The sequence below is a fragment of the Rousettus aegyptiacus genome, unplaced genomic scaffold (assembly GCF_014176215.1).
Source record: "Rousettus aegyptiacus isolate mRouAeg1 unplaced genomic scaffold, mRouAeg1.p scaffold_m13_p_6, whole genome shotgun sequence".
Taxonomy (NCBI): Eukaryota; Metazoa; Chordata; class Mammalia; order Chiroptera; family Pteropodidae; genus Rousettus; species Rousettus aegyptiacus.
In genome coordinates this window covers 113,919,296-113,937,112 of record NW_023416309.1, presented here as the reverse complement: position 1 = coordinate 113,937,112, position 17,817 = coordinate 113,919,296, and the positions used below count along the sequence as shown (strand labels likewise).

The following is a 17,817-nucleotide window of genomic DNA, read 5'->3' as shown; positions in this document are numbered from 1 at the left end:
CGCTGGCCGCGACATCCTTTCATTTTGCTTTCCCAGCCCCCACTGTGCCCGCTCGCGGGAAGTCGGGCCAGCGTCCTTCCTGGCCGTTTTTTCCTCAGTAAGGATCCTGATATCTCCCACCCCCCACCCCATGCATTCACCAAATTTCACAACAAAGAAAACGCTGTCACTTCCGGTGAAGGTGACAGTTTGAAGACATGCACCTGCTTTCACGACATCCCCACATCCTTCGCCAGTGCCAGAAGAGAGATTTTTTTTGAAAAAGTCATCGACTGACAGGACAAGGAAGAACAGAAAAGGAGACCACGGCAGCAAAATTTTGGAAGTTAAAGTGGATGGGCAGTGGCCAGGGCCAGTGGGGTCTTGAGCCTGAGCATGTGGAAGGTGTGGGGGAAGGGGGGGGTCTGGCAGGCCTCCGGCACAGGATCCCCGGAGCACGGACACTGGTGCGCGGGGAGCTGGACTTTGGGCCAGGGGGTGAAATAAGGAATATTGGGTTGAAAGCTGGTCCAAGAAGTGGTCAAAGAGGCTGATTTTCACCTCCACCCCCTATCTACACAACAAGCCGGTCTCCCCGCTTTTGCCCAAGGGACAGCAGCAGGTGATGACATTCCAGAGGCAAATGACACAGAGTGTCCGAGCAGCGAAGGTCGGAGGCACGCGGCAGAAAAAGGCGTTCCCAGACGCAAGCTGTGTGAGGGGGAAGCGTCAGGGAGGGGGAGGCGCAGGGTGCAAGGAGCGGGAGGGGCGGGGGGGCACGGGAAAGCAGAGCCGCGCGGGCATGCGCAGACTGGACGCTGAGCACGCTCCAGCCGCTTTTCTCTCTCGACACCCAGAAACCCGGCCTCTGCAGGCGACGGGCTGGAGAGCCGAGCCGGCCCAGAGAGGACACCTCAGGACACCAGGCCCCGGCCCCTCCGAGTCCTCGGCGCGCCCGCTGCTCTCCTCTCTTAATGCACAAAGGAAAACAAGAATTCCCAGCCCCCCGGGGTTGGGAAGGTCTTTCACGGGAAGAGTAGATATCAAAACGCTGACCGAGGAACAGCTCAGAGGAAACGGGACACAACGCGAGAAAGAGAAAGACCTCTAATCCAAAAAGTCCCGCAACCTCAGGCAGGCAGGACGCAGCGATCACAAATAAGAACAGGACAGGAAGAGGGCCACCCGGAGGCGACCGCTCCTGTAGTTACACGCGTGAGGACCGGAGCGAAAAGCAGTGGCGAGGAGGGGGCGGAGCAAAGCGGGGGTGTGGCCGGCGCTGAGGGCGTGTCTGCGGGGCGGGGGCGGAGCAAAGCGGGGGTGTGGCCGGCGCTGAGGGCGTGTCTGCGGGGCAGGGACGGAGCAAAGCGGGGGTGTGGCCGGCGCTGAGGGCGTGTCTGCGGGGCGGGGGCGGAGCAAAGTGGGGGTGTGGCTGGCGCTGAGGCGCGTGTCTGCGGGGCGGAGGGTGGGAAAATGACGACGTGGCCCCCCATCCCCCACCGTGGCCGAAGCCGACATCTGGAAAAGCGCATTCATTCTAGGAATGGGAGAAAACAACACAGAGGGCAAGGGGACGCCTCGTTTCGTTGAAAAGAAACGCAAGTTAAAAAGCCTCCCCCCACCCCAGGTGAATGCTGCTAGGCACTGGCGTTCTCCCTGGGGGCCCCTCAGCTTCGGGGATTATAATCCTCAAGAATGTCACCTTTTATGAGGTGCTTCACCGTTTCACACAGTCTCAGGAGGCTGTCCACGCGTCTTTTCTCTTTCTTTAGAAAACTCAGCGCGTTCTCTCTGCATTCCAGCACTTTCCTCATATTGTGTTTTTCCTCCTGGGATGAACGATTTTTTCTCTCTGCTGGGAGGGGGAAAGGGGGACGGATAGTGACCCAATAGGATAAATGAGCAGCACGTCCTTCCCCACGGCGACCCGTTTCTTCCACTCTGCCTCCGAATGCACAGCACGGAGGGGCCAGGGGGAGTGTCGAGGGCTGGGTAGGGTGACAGGGGCTGTGCGCATGGCTGCGCTGGCGAGACGTCCGTTTGCTGAGCAGCACGGGACGAACACGGAGCACGTGCTCCACCTCTGCCCTGATTTCACCACCTTCCTGTGACTTCCCCAAGGAGTGGGAACCGTCCCCGTCAACTTACTAGCAAGAGGAGCCACCCACCATAAAGACGACAAACACCCTGTCTAGAGGACTCGCAGGCGGATGCAGGCCTCCATCCTTGTCGTCCGGGAGCCTGAGCCTCCAGCTCCACGGGATACTCACTCAGTTCCCAGATGTCGAGAAACTGACAGACGTGGCTCTTGATCAGCTCCAGCTGTCCGACTAAAATTGTCCCATTTAGGAGGTCGCCAGTCACTTTCGTGAACACGGAGTCAGCAGTAGCCATCAGCTCCTTGCCATCCTTTGTCAAGTTTGCTAGTATTTTCTCATTGGTTCCTGATCAGGGTAAGAACAGAATTAAAACCGGTGGGCGCCTCACTCCCGCCCCTCCTCCCTCCGTTAAACATGAGGACTCTCGACAACCACCTGGCCGCTGTGCCCCAAGCCGCAGGCGGGACAAGCAGTCACCCTGTTTCCAGGTGTGCTTCCCCTTCACTGGCTCCACTTTCTGTCCCCAAGACGTTTAGGTCTCACGCAAATTCATTTTCCAACGACTTCCTTGACTGTGAAGATGATTCCCTGCACAGCCACCAGCAGCCGGGGAAATGCATTTCTCGGGGTTTTAAAAACTGTGCCCTTCCACGTTCTTAAACCACACGTAATCTCCCTTAAGGGCCCCTGTCTGGAGAACCCGTGCGGCACAAAAAATTGTGCCAAGGCCGCATCCGCCGCCAGCGAGCAATCCGGATGGTTTCACGGGGCACTGCCACCTCACGTGCAAGCGGAGATGCGTACTCTGCACGTCCTGGCCATCTTGCAAAATTCTCATTGTGAATTTTGGGGTCAATTCAGAGGGCAGAACTTTAAAAAAATGCTCAGTTTAACTACCAGAAGATTTCTCTCTGAGTAACACAATGGGAAGACCAAAATTATCTGTGCCATTAAAAAAACATGGCCGCTTTATTCATAATTGAAACTCTTGGAAGCGTCCAAGTAGGTGAATGGACTCACTGTGGTCCATCCAGACAATGGAATATTATTCAGCAATTAAAAAAACAACAACAAAAACAAAAAAAAAGTGCGCTATCAAAAGGAAACTTAAATAGATATTTCTGAATGAGAGAAGCCAATCTAAAAAGGCTGCATACTGTATTAGATCCAAATATGTATTCTAGAAAAAGCAACGCCAGAGGGGAGGGCAGAGGAGAGGGGCGCATGGGGGAGCCTGAGGCGTGATCAGGGCGGTGAAACTGCTGTGTGGCGTTGCCATGGCGACGCACACCTTCACGCATTTATCCAAACGCAGGGAACGTGTAACACTGAGCGTGAACCCGCACGTACTTGATACTGGTCCTTCCGGTATAATAAATGGACCCCACGAAAGCAAGACAGTAATAGGAGACGTTTTTTGCGGGGTGGGCGGGGGATTGTGTAAATGTGGAAACTGTAATTTCTGTTCAATTTTTCCATAAACCTAAAACTTCTCTAAAAAATAAGGTTTATGACTTAAAAAAAAAAAAGCACAAATATAATCCACTCAGTGAGTGGTTTTTAAACAATGTACATAAAAGCCCCACATCAGCGACCCTATTTCATGCCTACGAGAATCCTGAATGTAAGCGCCTTAGCTTTTTTAAAAAAATTTTTTTATTTTTGGCTGTTCCAGTAATTTGATGAAACTGAGGGTCAGAAGCAACTAACTTGCAACTTTTAGGTCCAAAACTAGTGCTTTACCACTAAATTCAAATCTGATGATTCAGAAACAGAAACATGAAAATAACATTTTTGGGGCAACATGCATCTCCCCTCTCAGGCCGCAAAGCCCCTGAGGCAGGGTCAGGTGGGGGACGCAGACAGTTGTCCATGCTTTGCGTGGGTCACCAATACTGGACCAGCCATTTACGCAGGTCTCAGAGTGGGCGGAGCCGGGCTCCTTGGGGGTGGAGAGCGCCCCAGGGCAAGTCATATCCCATCCTCCACTTCCATTTCATCATCTGAAAAATGGGGACCTTCGGGACAACTCCAGGAATACCGCCTCAGTATGATGGCTATTGCGCAGCAGGTGTGCCAAGGACAGTGGCCTTCACTGCTAATTCTTCACACTTGAGACACCCTATGCCTTGCCAGGTCCCTGCCTGCAATCTGCTCCCTTAGTCAGTCATCGGCCCACCCTGAGTGTCAGGTCAAGTCTTCTGCCCCCTGCAACAGTCAGGAGGACACCATGTGGACACCCCCTGTGAACACACCATACAATTTGAAGAGATGCTTGATGTCTGGCCCTGTGAGCAGGTGCTTCAAAACCTCAAGCAAGTCATGCACAGCCTCCCCATTGCGCCTGGGCCAGGACTTGGTGATCACAGCGGACACGAGCGTGCAGAACTTCCGCAAGTCTCTGCAAGAGAGGCCCTCGAGGACACTGGTCTGAGACTAAGAGAAAATGAGGAAAGAGAGGGAGGTTTAGGAGGTTTTCTGTTGGCTTGCTTTCAAATAACAGAAGTAAATCACACAATAGCGTTTCAGAAACTTTCAGGACTTTTACAAAGCTTCAGTACTAGTGGAAGAGTAGTTTAACTTATCTTTCCTTGGGGAATTTTGTTTGCTTGTGAACCGATTCTCTGAGCGATGACCAGGGATGTGGCGACACACACCCTGACACAGCCCACACGTCACTGCCCCTTCCTCCCGGCTCCACTGCTGGTTTCTACATTTTTCCTGGACTTTCATTCCACAAAAAACACCAAACACAGTGTGAGTCAACCATTCACACACGACGCACTTTGTATTTCTAAACTAATTCTTTCCGAGGCTGGCTGCAAACAGCGCATACGTTCTAATTCTCTTCCTGCTTCCCCAAGAAACAAAATGTTTTCCTTCTTTAGGGTCAAAGTTTGTACAAAACATTTCAGTAATTAGTAAAAAAAAAAAGAAGTAGGGCAAATTTACAATACTTTCTGATATTTAAAAGGATAAAAGAAAGCCTTAGCCGGCAACATGTAAAAAGGATTATACACCACGACCAAGTGGGATTTATGCCAGGGATGAAACATTGGTTTAACATAAGAAACCAGTAAATGTAATACATCATATCAATAAGAAAAAAAAATCACACGATAGTCTCAGTGGATGCAGAAAAAGCTGTCAACGGAATCTAACACCCTTTTGTGATTAAAAAGAATACTCAAACTAAAAATAGAATCTTCCTCAAACTGACACAGGGCATCTCGGAAAAGCCCACAGCTAACGTCATACTCAATGGTGAAGGACCGAATGTTCTTCCCTAAGATCAGAACGAGACAAGGATGTCTCCTCTCTCCACTTCTGGTCAGCATGGTACTGGAGGACCTACTCAGGACAGCTGGGCAAAACGAAAGAAAAGGCACCCGGACTGGAAAAGAAGAAGCAAAACTATCTCTGTTCACAGAAGACATGACCTCATGTACAGAAAACCCTAACGTACACACAGACATGCACACACACACACAGCACATGCACACATGCACAGCACGCACACACACGCACGAGGAGGCCGTTCCTAAGAGGCAGTGCGGAACACAATGTCTTTCCACTTAGCAGGAAAAAACCCTCAGTGAACTGATGGAATCTATTCAACTTCGGACGTTTTTCCTACATAAATGTTTTGTCAGCCTTTGGCGTCTTGCATCGCACACCTGCTAAGCAGTGTTGGCAGAAAATAAAGCAAACTAGTAGCAATGATAAAAGGAGGGACATTTAGAAGCAGCCTGTGAGACTGCCTGATTCGAGGTCACACATGAGTGGCTGTGATTTACACCACGTAGCAGCCACGCAGCAGCAGGAAGCTGAGTGGCATTTCAGGGACTTGGTGGTGGGAGTGAAATCCAGAACCATCCCTCCAGGCCAGAGGCGCCTGGCCAGGCCCGCTCTTTGAGTCAGAGCCCATCAGAAAGCAGCTGTGAGCCCACGAGCACTTCTCAGGTGGGAGGGCTGCTCACCTGGCAGGCTGAGCTGACGGCTCCGATGACGCAGTTCTCAAAGCATTTGGCCACACTGTCTTCTGAGCCTGTGGTTTCCCAGTCGATGTTGCAGAAGGCAGAGATCTGGGAGAAGGGATTCTCCTGCAAGACCACAAGATGGGGGTTTGAGAGCTTGGGGAGCTGCCTGCTCAGACTCTATGTAGTAAAAAACCCTCGTTATTTTGACTTTCCCACTATTTCATTAACCCCCATTATTTCAACTTTCTTCCCACCCTACACTAGCATACCCTCACTGCCCCCAAACTTCAGACCAACCAGACTACAATTCAAGGAGCCTCTAGTCCCACTTTGCAGAGAAAGGACCTGGCACGGCAGTTTGCAAAAACAGGTAAGGATGGAAAGGAGTGATTTTTCCTTGCATCTGTTTTCCTACAAACATCCGTTTAATAATTATATATAAATTTCTCATTAAAAAAAAATAAGCCCTAATTGTCCTGGGGTCACGGGCCTTACTGAGAATGAAGAGTACTTTTTTGTGTTCCTCACTCGTCACTCAGTTTAGTAAGGTTCCTGTCACCGACAGGCCACTTGGTGCCACTGTACACTGGGGGGGCACTGCCCGGCATATGCCTCGGGCTCTCCAGGCGGGAGAACCCTGTTTCCTGATTCTTCTATGGACTGTCGCCTGGGGTTGTGGATCAGAAGCAGAAATGCAAAGTCATCTTTACCCCACGCCCTGCGCACAGTAGGGCGTCCATCCAAACACACCCCAACGGTTGACAATAATGCACTAGTTTAGTGATAACTTGCCCTGCCCCCAAGAACAGCCCCAGCTTCTGATACCTGTTTCAGCCTCCCCTCCATGTCCGCCAGCAAGGTCTCCTTCCAGCCATGCTCCCTGGGGAAGTTTATTTCCACCAGCCGCCTCCAGATCTGCAAAAGCCACATGTGAGCGACGGCCACCATGACAACTAAATGCTGCAGCGTAAGTGTATAAAAAGACTACTATGGTCACATGAAGAGCGCTGGGCTGCGAAGACACCTGGGTTCTGAGCCCACCTTCGCCACTGGCGGCCTGAGTCACTGGTGAGCCAGGGTGACCCACCCGAGCCTCAGAAGACGGACGGCCCCGTGCGGGCCAGGGGGCTGCTGTGGCGCTCTTGCTGTGTTACCGGTCTTACCCTGCAAGAATCTCTCTCCAATGTTTTGTTTTGAAGATGCCGCTCTCGCGAGAATGGCCTGGCAGCCACGGACCTCCAACACTGCCAGCTTTCACCACGGTGGCTTCGTGCACCCACTGCTGTCCCTCGATAAGTGCTCTCGTTCCCGAGGCGCTGGCAGGTAAGTTGCGGATCCCACGCCACGTTGGCCCGGAACTCGGGCGGGTGTCTCCTGACGCATGGCACGCCCAGGACAGCCCGCGTGGGCGTGACACCGCTCTCTAGAAGGGGCGCCTGTCCGCATTCTTCCCGTTTCCCACTGCCGTCCTGCCTCTCCGGGTCCACGATCATATCTGGGGACACGGTATTCGGCTGTCATGTGTCCTTTCCAGAAGCATTCTCAGGCCGTCGTCTTCCTTTCTTTTCCCGACGACCATGGAAAAATCATTTGCAAAGTGCGGGCCACTGTCCTGCAGTGTCTCTCAACTGTTTTGCCTCGAGACTCTCGCCCGCGATTAGCCTGGAGCGTGGGTGTGCTGAGCCATTTGAAAACACACTCTCTGCAGGGTCAGGCAGGTGAGGCGTGGCGCCTCCTGGGGGGGAGGCTGCTGCCCCTGCCCCCCTGATGCCAGGAGCCCCGTGAGGACCTGCCCAGCGGGCTGAGGCCCGGGCTGCCCTCGGCTAAGACGTCCTCCGCCGGATTTCCACTTCTCCTGTGTAAAGCCCCCTTTTCTGCTCGGCATTAAAACGTACTTGGTGGCGGGGCCTCTGGGACGCCCTGTTCCCTAACGCGTGTTTCATGCCGATTTCGGCATCTGTCTGTGGGTCCTGCCTGAGCCCGGTTATCACCCTGTCACGGAGCGATGGTTTTCTACTGCAAGTGTTTCGTCCTTGTTTAGCAGTCAGCATTCTTCTGCAAAGTTTTTAAAGAGAGCTTTCCTTCCTTCTCCTCCTCGTTCTGCAGACACACACCTCAAGTTTCGCTGAATTCTGCCCGACTCCTGTCGGTGCTCATTGTCCTAGACCTGGCTAGTGGGAGCCCCTGCAGGCTAGCTTGTTTCCTTCTTTGAAAGAAGACGAGGAAAATATTTAACTTATGGAAATGCTGCGAAGGTCGTATTGGGAGTACCGTGTCAACCCCGATTCCCCGCACGCCAGCAGGGACCGGCAGGCTCGGAGCGCGCTCGGCTCGGACCTCGCCGCTGCTTTCCACGAACGCCCTGCTGCTGTCCATCCGGGATGCGACCCAGGACGGCACGCTGCCGCCCGCCCTGCTTCCTGGGGACCGTCACCGCTCCTCTTCCAGCACTTTCTTTCTGGCACCCCGAGGCGCTCCAGGCGGGCCTCGCACTTCTCCCGCGCCGCCCAGGGCCCGGCCGTCCCGCTCGGAAGCATGGGTTTCTTTAAGCCGGAACGGAATCAGAAGCCATGACGGGATCTCATTGTGCACGGGCCTGGGCGTCATTACTCTGGGCCTCGCGGTGGCAGAGGTGGAGCTAGGAGCTGTCGCCGCTGCTTTGGGAATCGCGTCACGCGGCTTCCGCAGCTCCTTCCAGCGTGCGCCCTTGCTCTTCCCGCTCCGGAGAGGAAGGCCCCGGCCTCCCACGGCATCAGCCCCCGCGTCCCTTCGCTCCGTCTCATGGCGCTCACCTACTAGCCACATGAGTGCCACGTCCGTGCTGCCGCCAACAACCGAACTCGCAACGTGCTCAAGATTCACGTGCGTTTTCGTCCGTGGGTGAGTGCCATGCCCTATATACTTGGTACACCACCTGTTCCCCGATGGACAGGCGACGAGCGAGGGCCATTTGTCCCTGTGCACGCAGTCTCTAGTCTCTGCTAGGTGATTCTCTGCCCACCTGGATGAAGGGGCCTCGGAAGGCAACGGCCTATTGAAATCGAGCTAAACGCAATCGGCGGGCCCCGGGTCAGGTGGCTCGACTCACTTTCTAGAACTGTGTTCTGGCACCGGGGACTTGAGTAACTCCACAGGTCCATCTCCTGTGCTCTGAGGCTGAATGGGACACGGGCGGACGGCCTTGTCCGCCTAAGTGGGGACCCTGTCCCCCATTCTCTCTTCATCTCCCAAACCTCAGTTACTTCCTTTGTAGAACGAGGTGTCAGCAACACCTGCCTCAGGGCGGGCGTTCACTGACATTTTAATTATTATTTTACCGTTATCACCGCATTTAACTTAAGAGCCTTTCTCTCACATCAATGGGCCAATAGCTGTCCCTAACTCCAGCTTCATGGTTGGGGGTTGACACCATTTGGAATCTTGAAATAATATTTAATAATTCAATTTGGTTTGGGTGGCATTTCATTGATCTGAAACCTCACACAGCGATCAGAGTAAGGTTTTCCAATCCTTTAATTGAAAGTCGTAAATTGAAGTTTGCAACTGTCTATCTTTCTTTTAGGGGGGCATATATTCTAGTTAATTCCAATGAGGGATCTATATTTGCAGGAACTTTCTCTCTGGATGGAAAGCAGGCACTGACATGCACGCCCAGGTCCCATTTAGGGGCCGGGAAAAGTCCGAATGTTGGTTATGAGGTGCGGATCTGGGTTACGCGGCCCCAGGGGACGCAGGAAGCAAAACCCGCAGGGTTGTCTGCGGCGCAAGCAAGCTTGGCACCAACTCGTGCAGGAGCCACCAGCCTCGCAGCCACTGCTCACGGGGACGGCTTGGCCTCTGAAGACTGTGTCTTCGTCCGCCAACCTTCTCCCACCGGGCGCGCACCTAGGAGTTCACCCCCCTCTGGTTTCCAAGAGGACAAGGGAAGCAGGCTCGCTTTGTAGTAACGGGATGTGGAGGCGCCTCTGCGGAACTGAGCCCCATCCACATGCCAGAGGCGTCACACCCCACACAGATGAGGCCTGCAGAGACCTCACGTCAAGGCTACAGGGCCTCGTAAGTGGGTTCCATAGTCTCCCCCACGCCTGGAAGCCAACAGGTGGAACCTTCTCAACGTCCAGGCCACAGGAATAAAACAGAAAGGCACCGAAAACAAAACAAGAGCCCACGGCGCCCCCTTCATCGGCTCCCCACTCGGCCACGGCCAGCAGCCCCTCAGCCGCATCTGTCTGAGGCCCAGGAGCAAATCCACGTGCCGCCCCTGCCCCTCCCTGCGCCTCCCTGCCCCTCTCCCCAGCACCCTATTCCACCTGGAGACCCGCCCCCCGCCTGCCCCTCCGAGGCTGATTTCTCTGCTCCTCTTACTGGGGCGCCATTCTGTGCAGCTTCCCTCACAAGTGGCTCTTTTTCTCACCTCTTTCGTCTGTTTCCAAAGTCATGAACCCAATTCATAACCTCAGCACCAACTTGGACCCCAAATGCCACCCCGCAAGCCACTGCCCAGAGCACTTTTCCGTGCCAGCCGGGGAATGGCAGGGCCTGATTCTACTCACAGGTGAGGACCGAGGCCGGCCCAGGCCAACGGCACCTGTGACAAGGATGGTCCCAGGGGTCACAGCCTGGCTCACCTGGATCTCCTGTTGGTAGGTGAACTTGACAGGGGACGCTTGTGGAGCCTGAAACATCCCCTTCCTAAAGACGTTAGAATGCCATTTTCTCGTAGTGGTCAGAGCCGCTTGGATGACGGTCCCCACCGAGGTCTTCCCACTGTTGTTTCCTTGTCCTTCTGCAGAAGCCTGTTACCAGGGAGTGGCATTAATGGCCTATGCTGAACAGTCCCCATACTATGACAGCTGGGGGCTCTGCAGCGCTCCTGAGCCCAAGAGGCCTTCCGCTTTCTCCCGGCGGGGGTGGGGGGGGGCGCACCCCCAATGGCAGAGCTCCCAGCAGCTCGGCGCTCCCCAGCTAGTGCGAGAGCAAAGCCCAAGGCCTTAGGGATACCAACAGCCCACCTGCTGGCTAAGAGGTAAGCCCACGTCCCCTGCCATCGGTGACACTTCTCCCTTCCCCCCTCCCCCACCCCCTTCTTCTTCCGAGCAGCTCCGGCCCAGCCCCCACCTACATGGGGTCAGTCCCAAGGCCCTGGGAGGAGCCCTCACGGTTCCGCTTCCGGTTCTGTACAGGTATGTGTGCTGCTTCTTCAATGGACACCCCCGAACTGCCTAAGTGTCAGGACCCCCAAACCTCGATCTGCTGGTGCCCCTCCCTCCACAGCTGCTCCTCGAGAACCACCAGGGCCCTCTGCCTGAAGCTCTGGGATGGGAGGGGACAAAGCAGAGGCCATTCCTGCCCTAGGAGCTGAGTACTGAGTGGACAGACCAACAGCCCACAGACAGACAGGCACGCCCGCCGCCTACGGCAAGCGCCCAGACGGGAGTGCAGAGGCTGTCCCCCAGGTGCGTGAAGGGGACCCTCCCCACCGGGGTGGGCGCGCTCTGCCGGGCGGGGGGTGCCGGGCGGGGACGCACGCAGGTGCTGGCAGGAGCACAGCGCACAGGACAACGTGGCGGCGGGGGCAGCAGCCGGCTCCAGCGGAAAACCAGACACACTGGCCCCCGAAAGTCCCTGAGGGGCACGGCACTTTCTAAAACAAACCAGAAGCTTCGGCTGGGTGCCACGCCCTCCACGATGAGGCCTTGCCCAGGCCGGGGCCTCGCCTCTGGCCAACCCCCCTTGTCTGTGCTCCCCGGTCGCCCACTGCCCCACAATTACGCGCCCACAGGACGGCCCTCTGCGGTCCTCGCTCCCGGGCCCTGCCCAGTCCCCACGCGGCTCCTGGCACCGGGCACGGGGCTGGGCACACGAGGGTGAGAAAAAGAGCCCGAGCCTAAGAACCTGCTCCCGAAACTCACCTTCATTCGTTTTCCCTACCCAGTGCCCTGTCAACCCTATTAACCCTGTGCGTCGGCAGCCAACCCACAGCTTTTTAAAAACCGCAGCTTGTACTCCTGGCTGGTTCGTTTTTGTTTTGCAAAGCTTTTTGCTTTTGTGGCGCAGGAAGAGTATTTTGACCGTACTGTGGGGTACACTAATCCGAGATCCAAACCAACATTTCAGATAGTTATTTCTGCAGGGGAATAAACCCCAAGTAGCTGGCAAATTTCATTTGGAAGTTGGCAGTGCCTGTGATAGCTTTAATAGTACCCGCTTCAGACAAAAGCAATCATCGTATCAATAATATTATTTTAAAATGCATGTGTGGTATTTTAAAGACCCAAACTAAAAGGAATAAAGTTAAAATGTGGTATTGTCACAGTTCTGACTCGTAACGTGGTTAACACGTGAAGAGTCTAAATATAAACTCATAATTACAGCTACATCTGGCGGCTCTTAACGCGAGCGGGTGGAGAGCACAGGGCAATGAGGAAGCGTGAGCCGCTGACGCGTGCGAGGCCAGGATGAGGCTCGGAGAGGCGATGTGAGTGCGGGAGGTCACATGCAAGAAACGGAACGTTCAGACACGGACAGGCTAATCTGCGGTGGGGAGCTCGCGGGGCGTGGTCACCCTTGGGAGGAACGAACGGGAGGGAGGCGGCCGGGCGCGCACCCGTGCGGGGAGGCACTGCGGTGTGCACGCGGGACCTGCAGCCTTTGCTGCTCCGTTTAAGACAAAACGTACAGGAAAAAGCACAAGTGGGCAAGACCACGTGGACGTGCATGGGGACGAGGGCTTCTGGCGTCCCGGCCGGTGGCACTGCTCTGTCATTTCCCTGTCATCTATCTACACAAGCACTCCGGTGTAAGACCCGGGAGCACAAGGGCGCCTACGGGTCCTCCGAAATACCCTCCATGCACGGACAGAACCAGCATCAGCCGGGCACCCGACAATGGGGTGAGGGAACTGGCCACCCTGGGTCACTCCTGCAATCCTAGCATTGGCCGACCTCCTTTCCAATTGAGGCTGCTTGGAAGTCCATACGTGTCCTGAGGATAAATGACATACGTGTGCCCCACTTACCGCTACAGTGTTAAGTATTATTCTGCAAACAATCTCGGCAGATAAGGCAGGCATCTCATAAAAGGCCGGGTCTTTTGTGAGTCTGCAGATAGCTTCATGAATATTCAGGCACACAGTCAAGTAAGACTGTACCAAGGGCTCCTCAAGAATCCTACCCCGCAAAGAGTTAAGAGAAATCACTGAAGTGACTTGGGAGAAGTTGGGAAACAGTAGTGTTATCTATGATGAGTTCCATCCCTTTAAAGCACCGACAGGTAAGGCATTGATTTGACCCCATTAGGTTAAATTAACAGCCAGAAAATTTCAATCCATTTTGAACTCGTGACCAAGACAAAAAGAAAGCAGAATCCTTTTGGTTGCCTATGGTCCAAACCGTTTCAACAAAAAGTGAAACTATTCCAAAGGTCATCACTGATTTGAAAAAACGCTAAGGATGTATATGACTAAAGATTAAAACACTCCGCAAATTTGAAAATCATTCCAAAGGATTCAGGGAGGGAAGGAGAAAGGAAGAAAGCTGGAAGAACGTGTCCTGTGTACAGAACCGCGTCCAGCTCATGCGGGCCGGAGGTGACAGTGAGTTGACCAGAGCACAAGAAAGGGTTCTCTGGGGCGATGCCGTAACACCCGGGGTCGGGGAGGTCCCGGAAGTCACAGGTGCTTGACGCCCCAGCCTCCGCGTCCCTAAACACCCTAAGAGCAGGCGAGGCAGAGGCGCTGCAGGGACCCGCCCCTCCGCCACCGCATCTGCATTCTGTGTTCCATCCCTCTCTCAGGTGTCGGAAGTCACAAAAACCCGCAGGAGCAGATGGTTTCGGGTAACTACGTAAAGCTACTTTGATTTTTATTTTCAACTGGCCTGACTTGCAAAAAAAAAAAAAAAAAAGTGGAAAAACTAAATAATGTGATGCGGGACACGAGCGTGAACATGCCGCATGGCGATGATCATTAGAAGTAAAAGGAAAAAACGTGTAGCGGGAAAAGCCCAGATGGAAATAAGCCGAAAATCTCAGCAGTTTATATCTATCATTGTCCCTCAAAAAACAGGAGGATTACGTTAATAATCTGAAGAAAGGAGCGGGATTACATATTGATTTATGACCTTCCGATTGTGGCAGCAAATACGGGACACTGCCGCCCAGCAGCAGGTGGCTCCGCGCGTTTGGCTTTTCTACTTACTTGTCCTGATAAATATCCAGGAGGTGCAACAGCTTTTGAAGAACCTTTTTAATGTCCTAGGGTGGCAAAGAAAAGAAAACCAGGAAAGAAGATTTAATGATGACACCACTGGCTTTGCTCAGACCCTAAAAAAATTCCACAAAAAAGAGGGCCTACCATTAATTCTTCTCTGCCTACAAACAAGTTTTGAGGTGCTCGGCTACTAAACTTCTCTCTCTCTCTCACAAATAAAATGTGGGATTTAAAATTATACCATTTTCTCCACTCCAAAAGTGGAAAATGAAAGAGAGTAGGCATGACATGTGCCGGCACCCAGGGCTACTTCCCATCCTGCCTCGCGCAAGGCTTCGGCCCTAGGAGACGGGGACCCCTTCCAGTGCCCTGGTTTCTAAGGGTTTCGCCCTGTCAGTTCTTTGGAGAAGAAGGAGCCCGGGCTCTGCACTTCACTCTTTGATGGGCTTTTGCTAAGGAAGATCTCGAGAGCCTGGTCCAGACAACGAACCTCCAGGTTCACTTTAGAGAGTTCCTTCAGTCCTTGAAGCCGGTAACAAGTCCCCAGGAGACAGTCCAGGACACGCGAGGGAAAGCAACTCAAGTATTCAGACAAGTTGCCCATGTAGGAAGCCAGGTGGCTCAGAGGCAGCAGACTGAACCAGGATCGAAACAGGTGTTCGTCTACCCTCAGCAAGTGCTGCTTCTCCTCCATAAGCCTGAGCAGCTGTTCCCTGTGGGACGGCGAGGAGGAGCAGAGGAAGGCGCAGTGAGCCCCGTGACAGACCGAGATGAGGAAAGTAGGTCCGAAGGGATGGAGAAAGCTCGGATTTTTAAACTAATTTAAATGCTAAGCAGTGAATTGAATGAAAAGAAAACAATAACATATTAAAAATTCACCAAAATTGATGAACCTGGAGGACATGAGGCCAAGTGAAATGAGCCAGTCACAAAAGGACAAATACTGCATGGGTCCACTGGTGGGAAGGACCTAGAATAGCTCCCATTTCTTTTTTGTGGTGAGAACATTTAAGATCTACTCTCTTAGCAACTTCTGAGCATGTGATCAGCACCGCTGACTAGTCGCCACGCTATGCTTTGGTTGCCCAGAACTTGCAGCTGGAAGTTTGTAACTTCTGACCAACATTCACTTTTTGAGGAGTCGCCATGGTATTTTCCAAAGTGGGTGCAATACTTTGGAAAAAACGGACACATTTGGATGAGTAAGTGAGCGCCACGGGTCAAACAGTGCAAGCGAGCCCCAGCGAAGGTCTTTAAACCATGCTCGTTCCGTAAAATCATATTGGAAACCCCCAAAAATGACGATTGGAAAACCAATAAAGCGGGGTGCTGCAGAAGTGACGGGGGCGATGAAAGACATGTGGCCAGAGGTTCAGGACATACTAACGGCCACTTCCGCCCCAAAGACAGACTCTCCAGGGTCAAGGCTGGCGTCTGTCATTAATGGCTAAATCTCTTCTAGATTATCTGTGTACCACTGGAGAGCCTTTTAAAAATATATAATTTTATAAATAATCTTAATTTGGCTTTAATTTCCAGAAGTTCCAGTAACAGTGAAGACACATAACGTAATTTAGCTCATAGTTTTAACCCCTAAAAATCTACAGCTAGTAGTGCCCTTTGGATCGGGGGAGGGGTAGCAAGGCTCGGAACGGTTTCTCTGACAAAAGACAAAGCACATGGGGGATGCTGAGCTGAGAAATGAGCAGCGGTACTCATCTTTTTGCACGTAATTCACATTCATGTCTTCTTTGATGTTGATTTGATTTTTGTGCTTAAAATCGATTTACCGTTTTTCTTCCGTGGATCGCGCTTTCTGTGTCTTTCCTAAGAAAGATTAGTTTGCCATCGCCTGGGGCTTAGCTGCCTCGAGATGCGCATGTCCGATGTGCAAAGCCTTTGACCTGGCAGCTCTGCTCTCGGGAATGTATTACGGGGAGATAAGCAGACAGGGACATTGCAAGGATGCTCATCGGAGCGGTGCACCAAGCAACAGTGAGGCAACAATCCCCGCTCCATAACTGGCTCAGTGAAAATGAATGCGGACTAAGCAGTTGGTATAATGGCAATGCAGGTGTCTACTTACTGACCAAGTACTGAGAAGTGAAGGAAAAAAAAAAGGTTGGAAGACAGAAAAAATGACCTCTGGGTCGTGGCTTTCGGCGCGGAAGCAGCCGCATAGCCACATTTGGACAAGACCTGGGAAATGTGCCCGCTCGTGCCAACCCCCCGATTGTTTCCGGCGCCGCGACAGGCTGTTTTCGTAAGTTTCTTTATATGTCTGATAGTTAAAAAAAAAAAAAACTTTAAAGAAGTAATTTTACAAGAAGTGGCACCACACTCGTGTGCCTAGGAGCAGAAAGGACAGCGCCGCTGAAGCCCAGTGGAGATCGCAGGGGACAGGGACCGCTCTGAGACCTCCACGTAGAGGTGCTCACTTACGGGTCTGCTCTTCGTTCCCGAAACTCTGAGAAAGAGATTCCTTCAAGGGCTGCCCAGGAGTCCTCAGACTGAATCCTGGCATCCCTCCTGGGAGGGGGCAGCTCCATACAGTGGTGCAGCACAGGCAGGGTGCCCACCCAGAGGTCCACCTTCATGTCCATGCTCCTTTGGCACAGGTCCACCAACCACGTTCGCCAGCTAGACGGGGAGCAGAACCCCACAGTGAGCAAGGGCGGCCAGTGTCAGACGCACCCGCGGGTCTAATGTCCTACCAGGAAGTGCCCGGTCCTCGCTCGGGGCTGGTCTGAGTGACTAGAACAGGGAGAAAGGGATTGCATGGGAGGCAGGGTACCCCCGGCAACCCCCCAAAGCATCGGGCACTCAGCAAGCCCTCAGGCAAGCCCCCAGGCAAGCCCCCCAGAAAACTCCTGATGGAGTCGCCACACACCATACTGTCTCAAAAGCAGCATACTCAGCATGTCATTAAATTAACGTATATGCCAGGGAAATGGCTGGCGGGTTGAAAAGTGAGTGGTAAAATGATGGGTAGTTTTTACGTCTTGCATTTTCACCCGCTCTGGGAGAAGCACTGATTTTATCAGATGAACATCATTACAGGTCGCTATAAAATCTTTTCTCGCACACACACACACACACACACTACCTCTGCGATGTCTCAAAGATATGGCTTAGGTCTCTGCGAAAGTCATCTGGTGAACTGGCACTGGAGCAGAGGAGGGTACATAGCAAGGCCAGGTCATCTGGTGACAAGGGAAAGTCAAAGCTTTCCACCAAGTTAAGGACAATTAGGCCCATTCTCAATTTACTCTTCACTGGTTGGTCTTGAGGCAGAGGGTCTCCACTTCCTTCCTGAAATGGTGCCATTTGCTTTGCCAAATGATCCCACAGGTCTTTCTTCACCTGGCCCGGGAGAAAAAGAAGACACGAGATCACAGGGCTGAACCCCTCAGAACGGCCCCATCGGCGGCCCCCTAGTCCCGTGTCAGCTCAGTAGAGGCCAATGCCCCTGACGGGCCTGTGGGGGAGCCGTCCCACTGCCCGGCCTCCCCGCGGAACCCCGAGCACCCGCCTCTGCGCCAAGCCACCC

The 17,817-nt window shown here is 53.3% G+C and overlaps 1 protein-coding gene across 5 annotated transcripts in view; it reads right to left on the bottom strand.

The window, feature by feature from the left end:
- Positions 1–17,817, bottom strand: part of RNF213 (ring finger protein 213) — an 82,460-nt gene that overhangs the window by 45,290 nt on the left and 19,353 nt on the right. For 4 of the 5 annotated variants that reach the window (XM_036222860.1, XM_016143298.2, XM_016143300.2 and 1 more), the window contains 11 exons: positions 17,374–17,630; positions 16,710–16,907; positions 14,758–14,980; positions 14,256–14,311; positions 13,077–13,227; positions 10,687–10,854; positions 6,884–6,973; positions 6,059–6,181; positions 4,334–4,514; positions 2,250–2,423; positions 1,682–1,834 (listed from right to left, as the gene is read on the bottom strand). In XM_036222860.1, coding sequence (XP_036078753.1) covers positions 1,682–1,834; positions 2,250–2,423; positions 4,334–4,514; positions 6,059–6,181; positions 6,884–6,973; positions 10,687–10,854; positions 13,077–13,227; positions 14,256–14,311; positions 14,758–14,980; positions 16,710–16,907; positions 17,374–17,630 — 1,774 coding nt within the window. The remainder of the gene's footprint in view (positions 1–1,681; positions 1,835–2,249; positions 2,424–4,333; positions 4,515–6,058; positions 6,182–6,883; positions 6,974–10,686; positions 10,855–13,076; positions 13,228–14,255; positions 14,312–14,757; positions 14,981–16,709; positions 16,908–17,373; positions 17,631–17,817) is intronic. The other variant, XM_016143299.2, reaches the window with a different exon arrangement.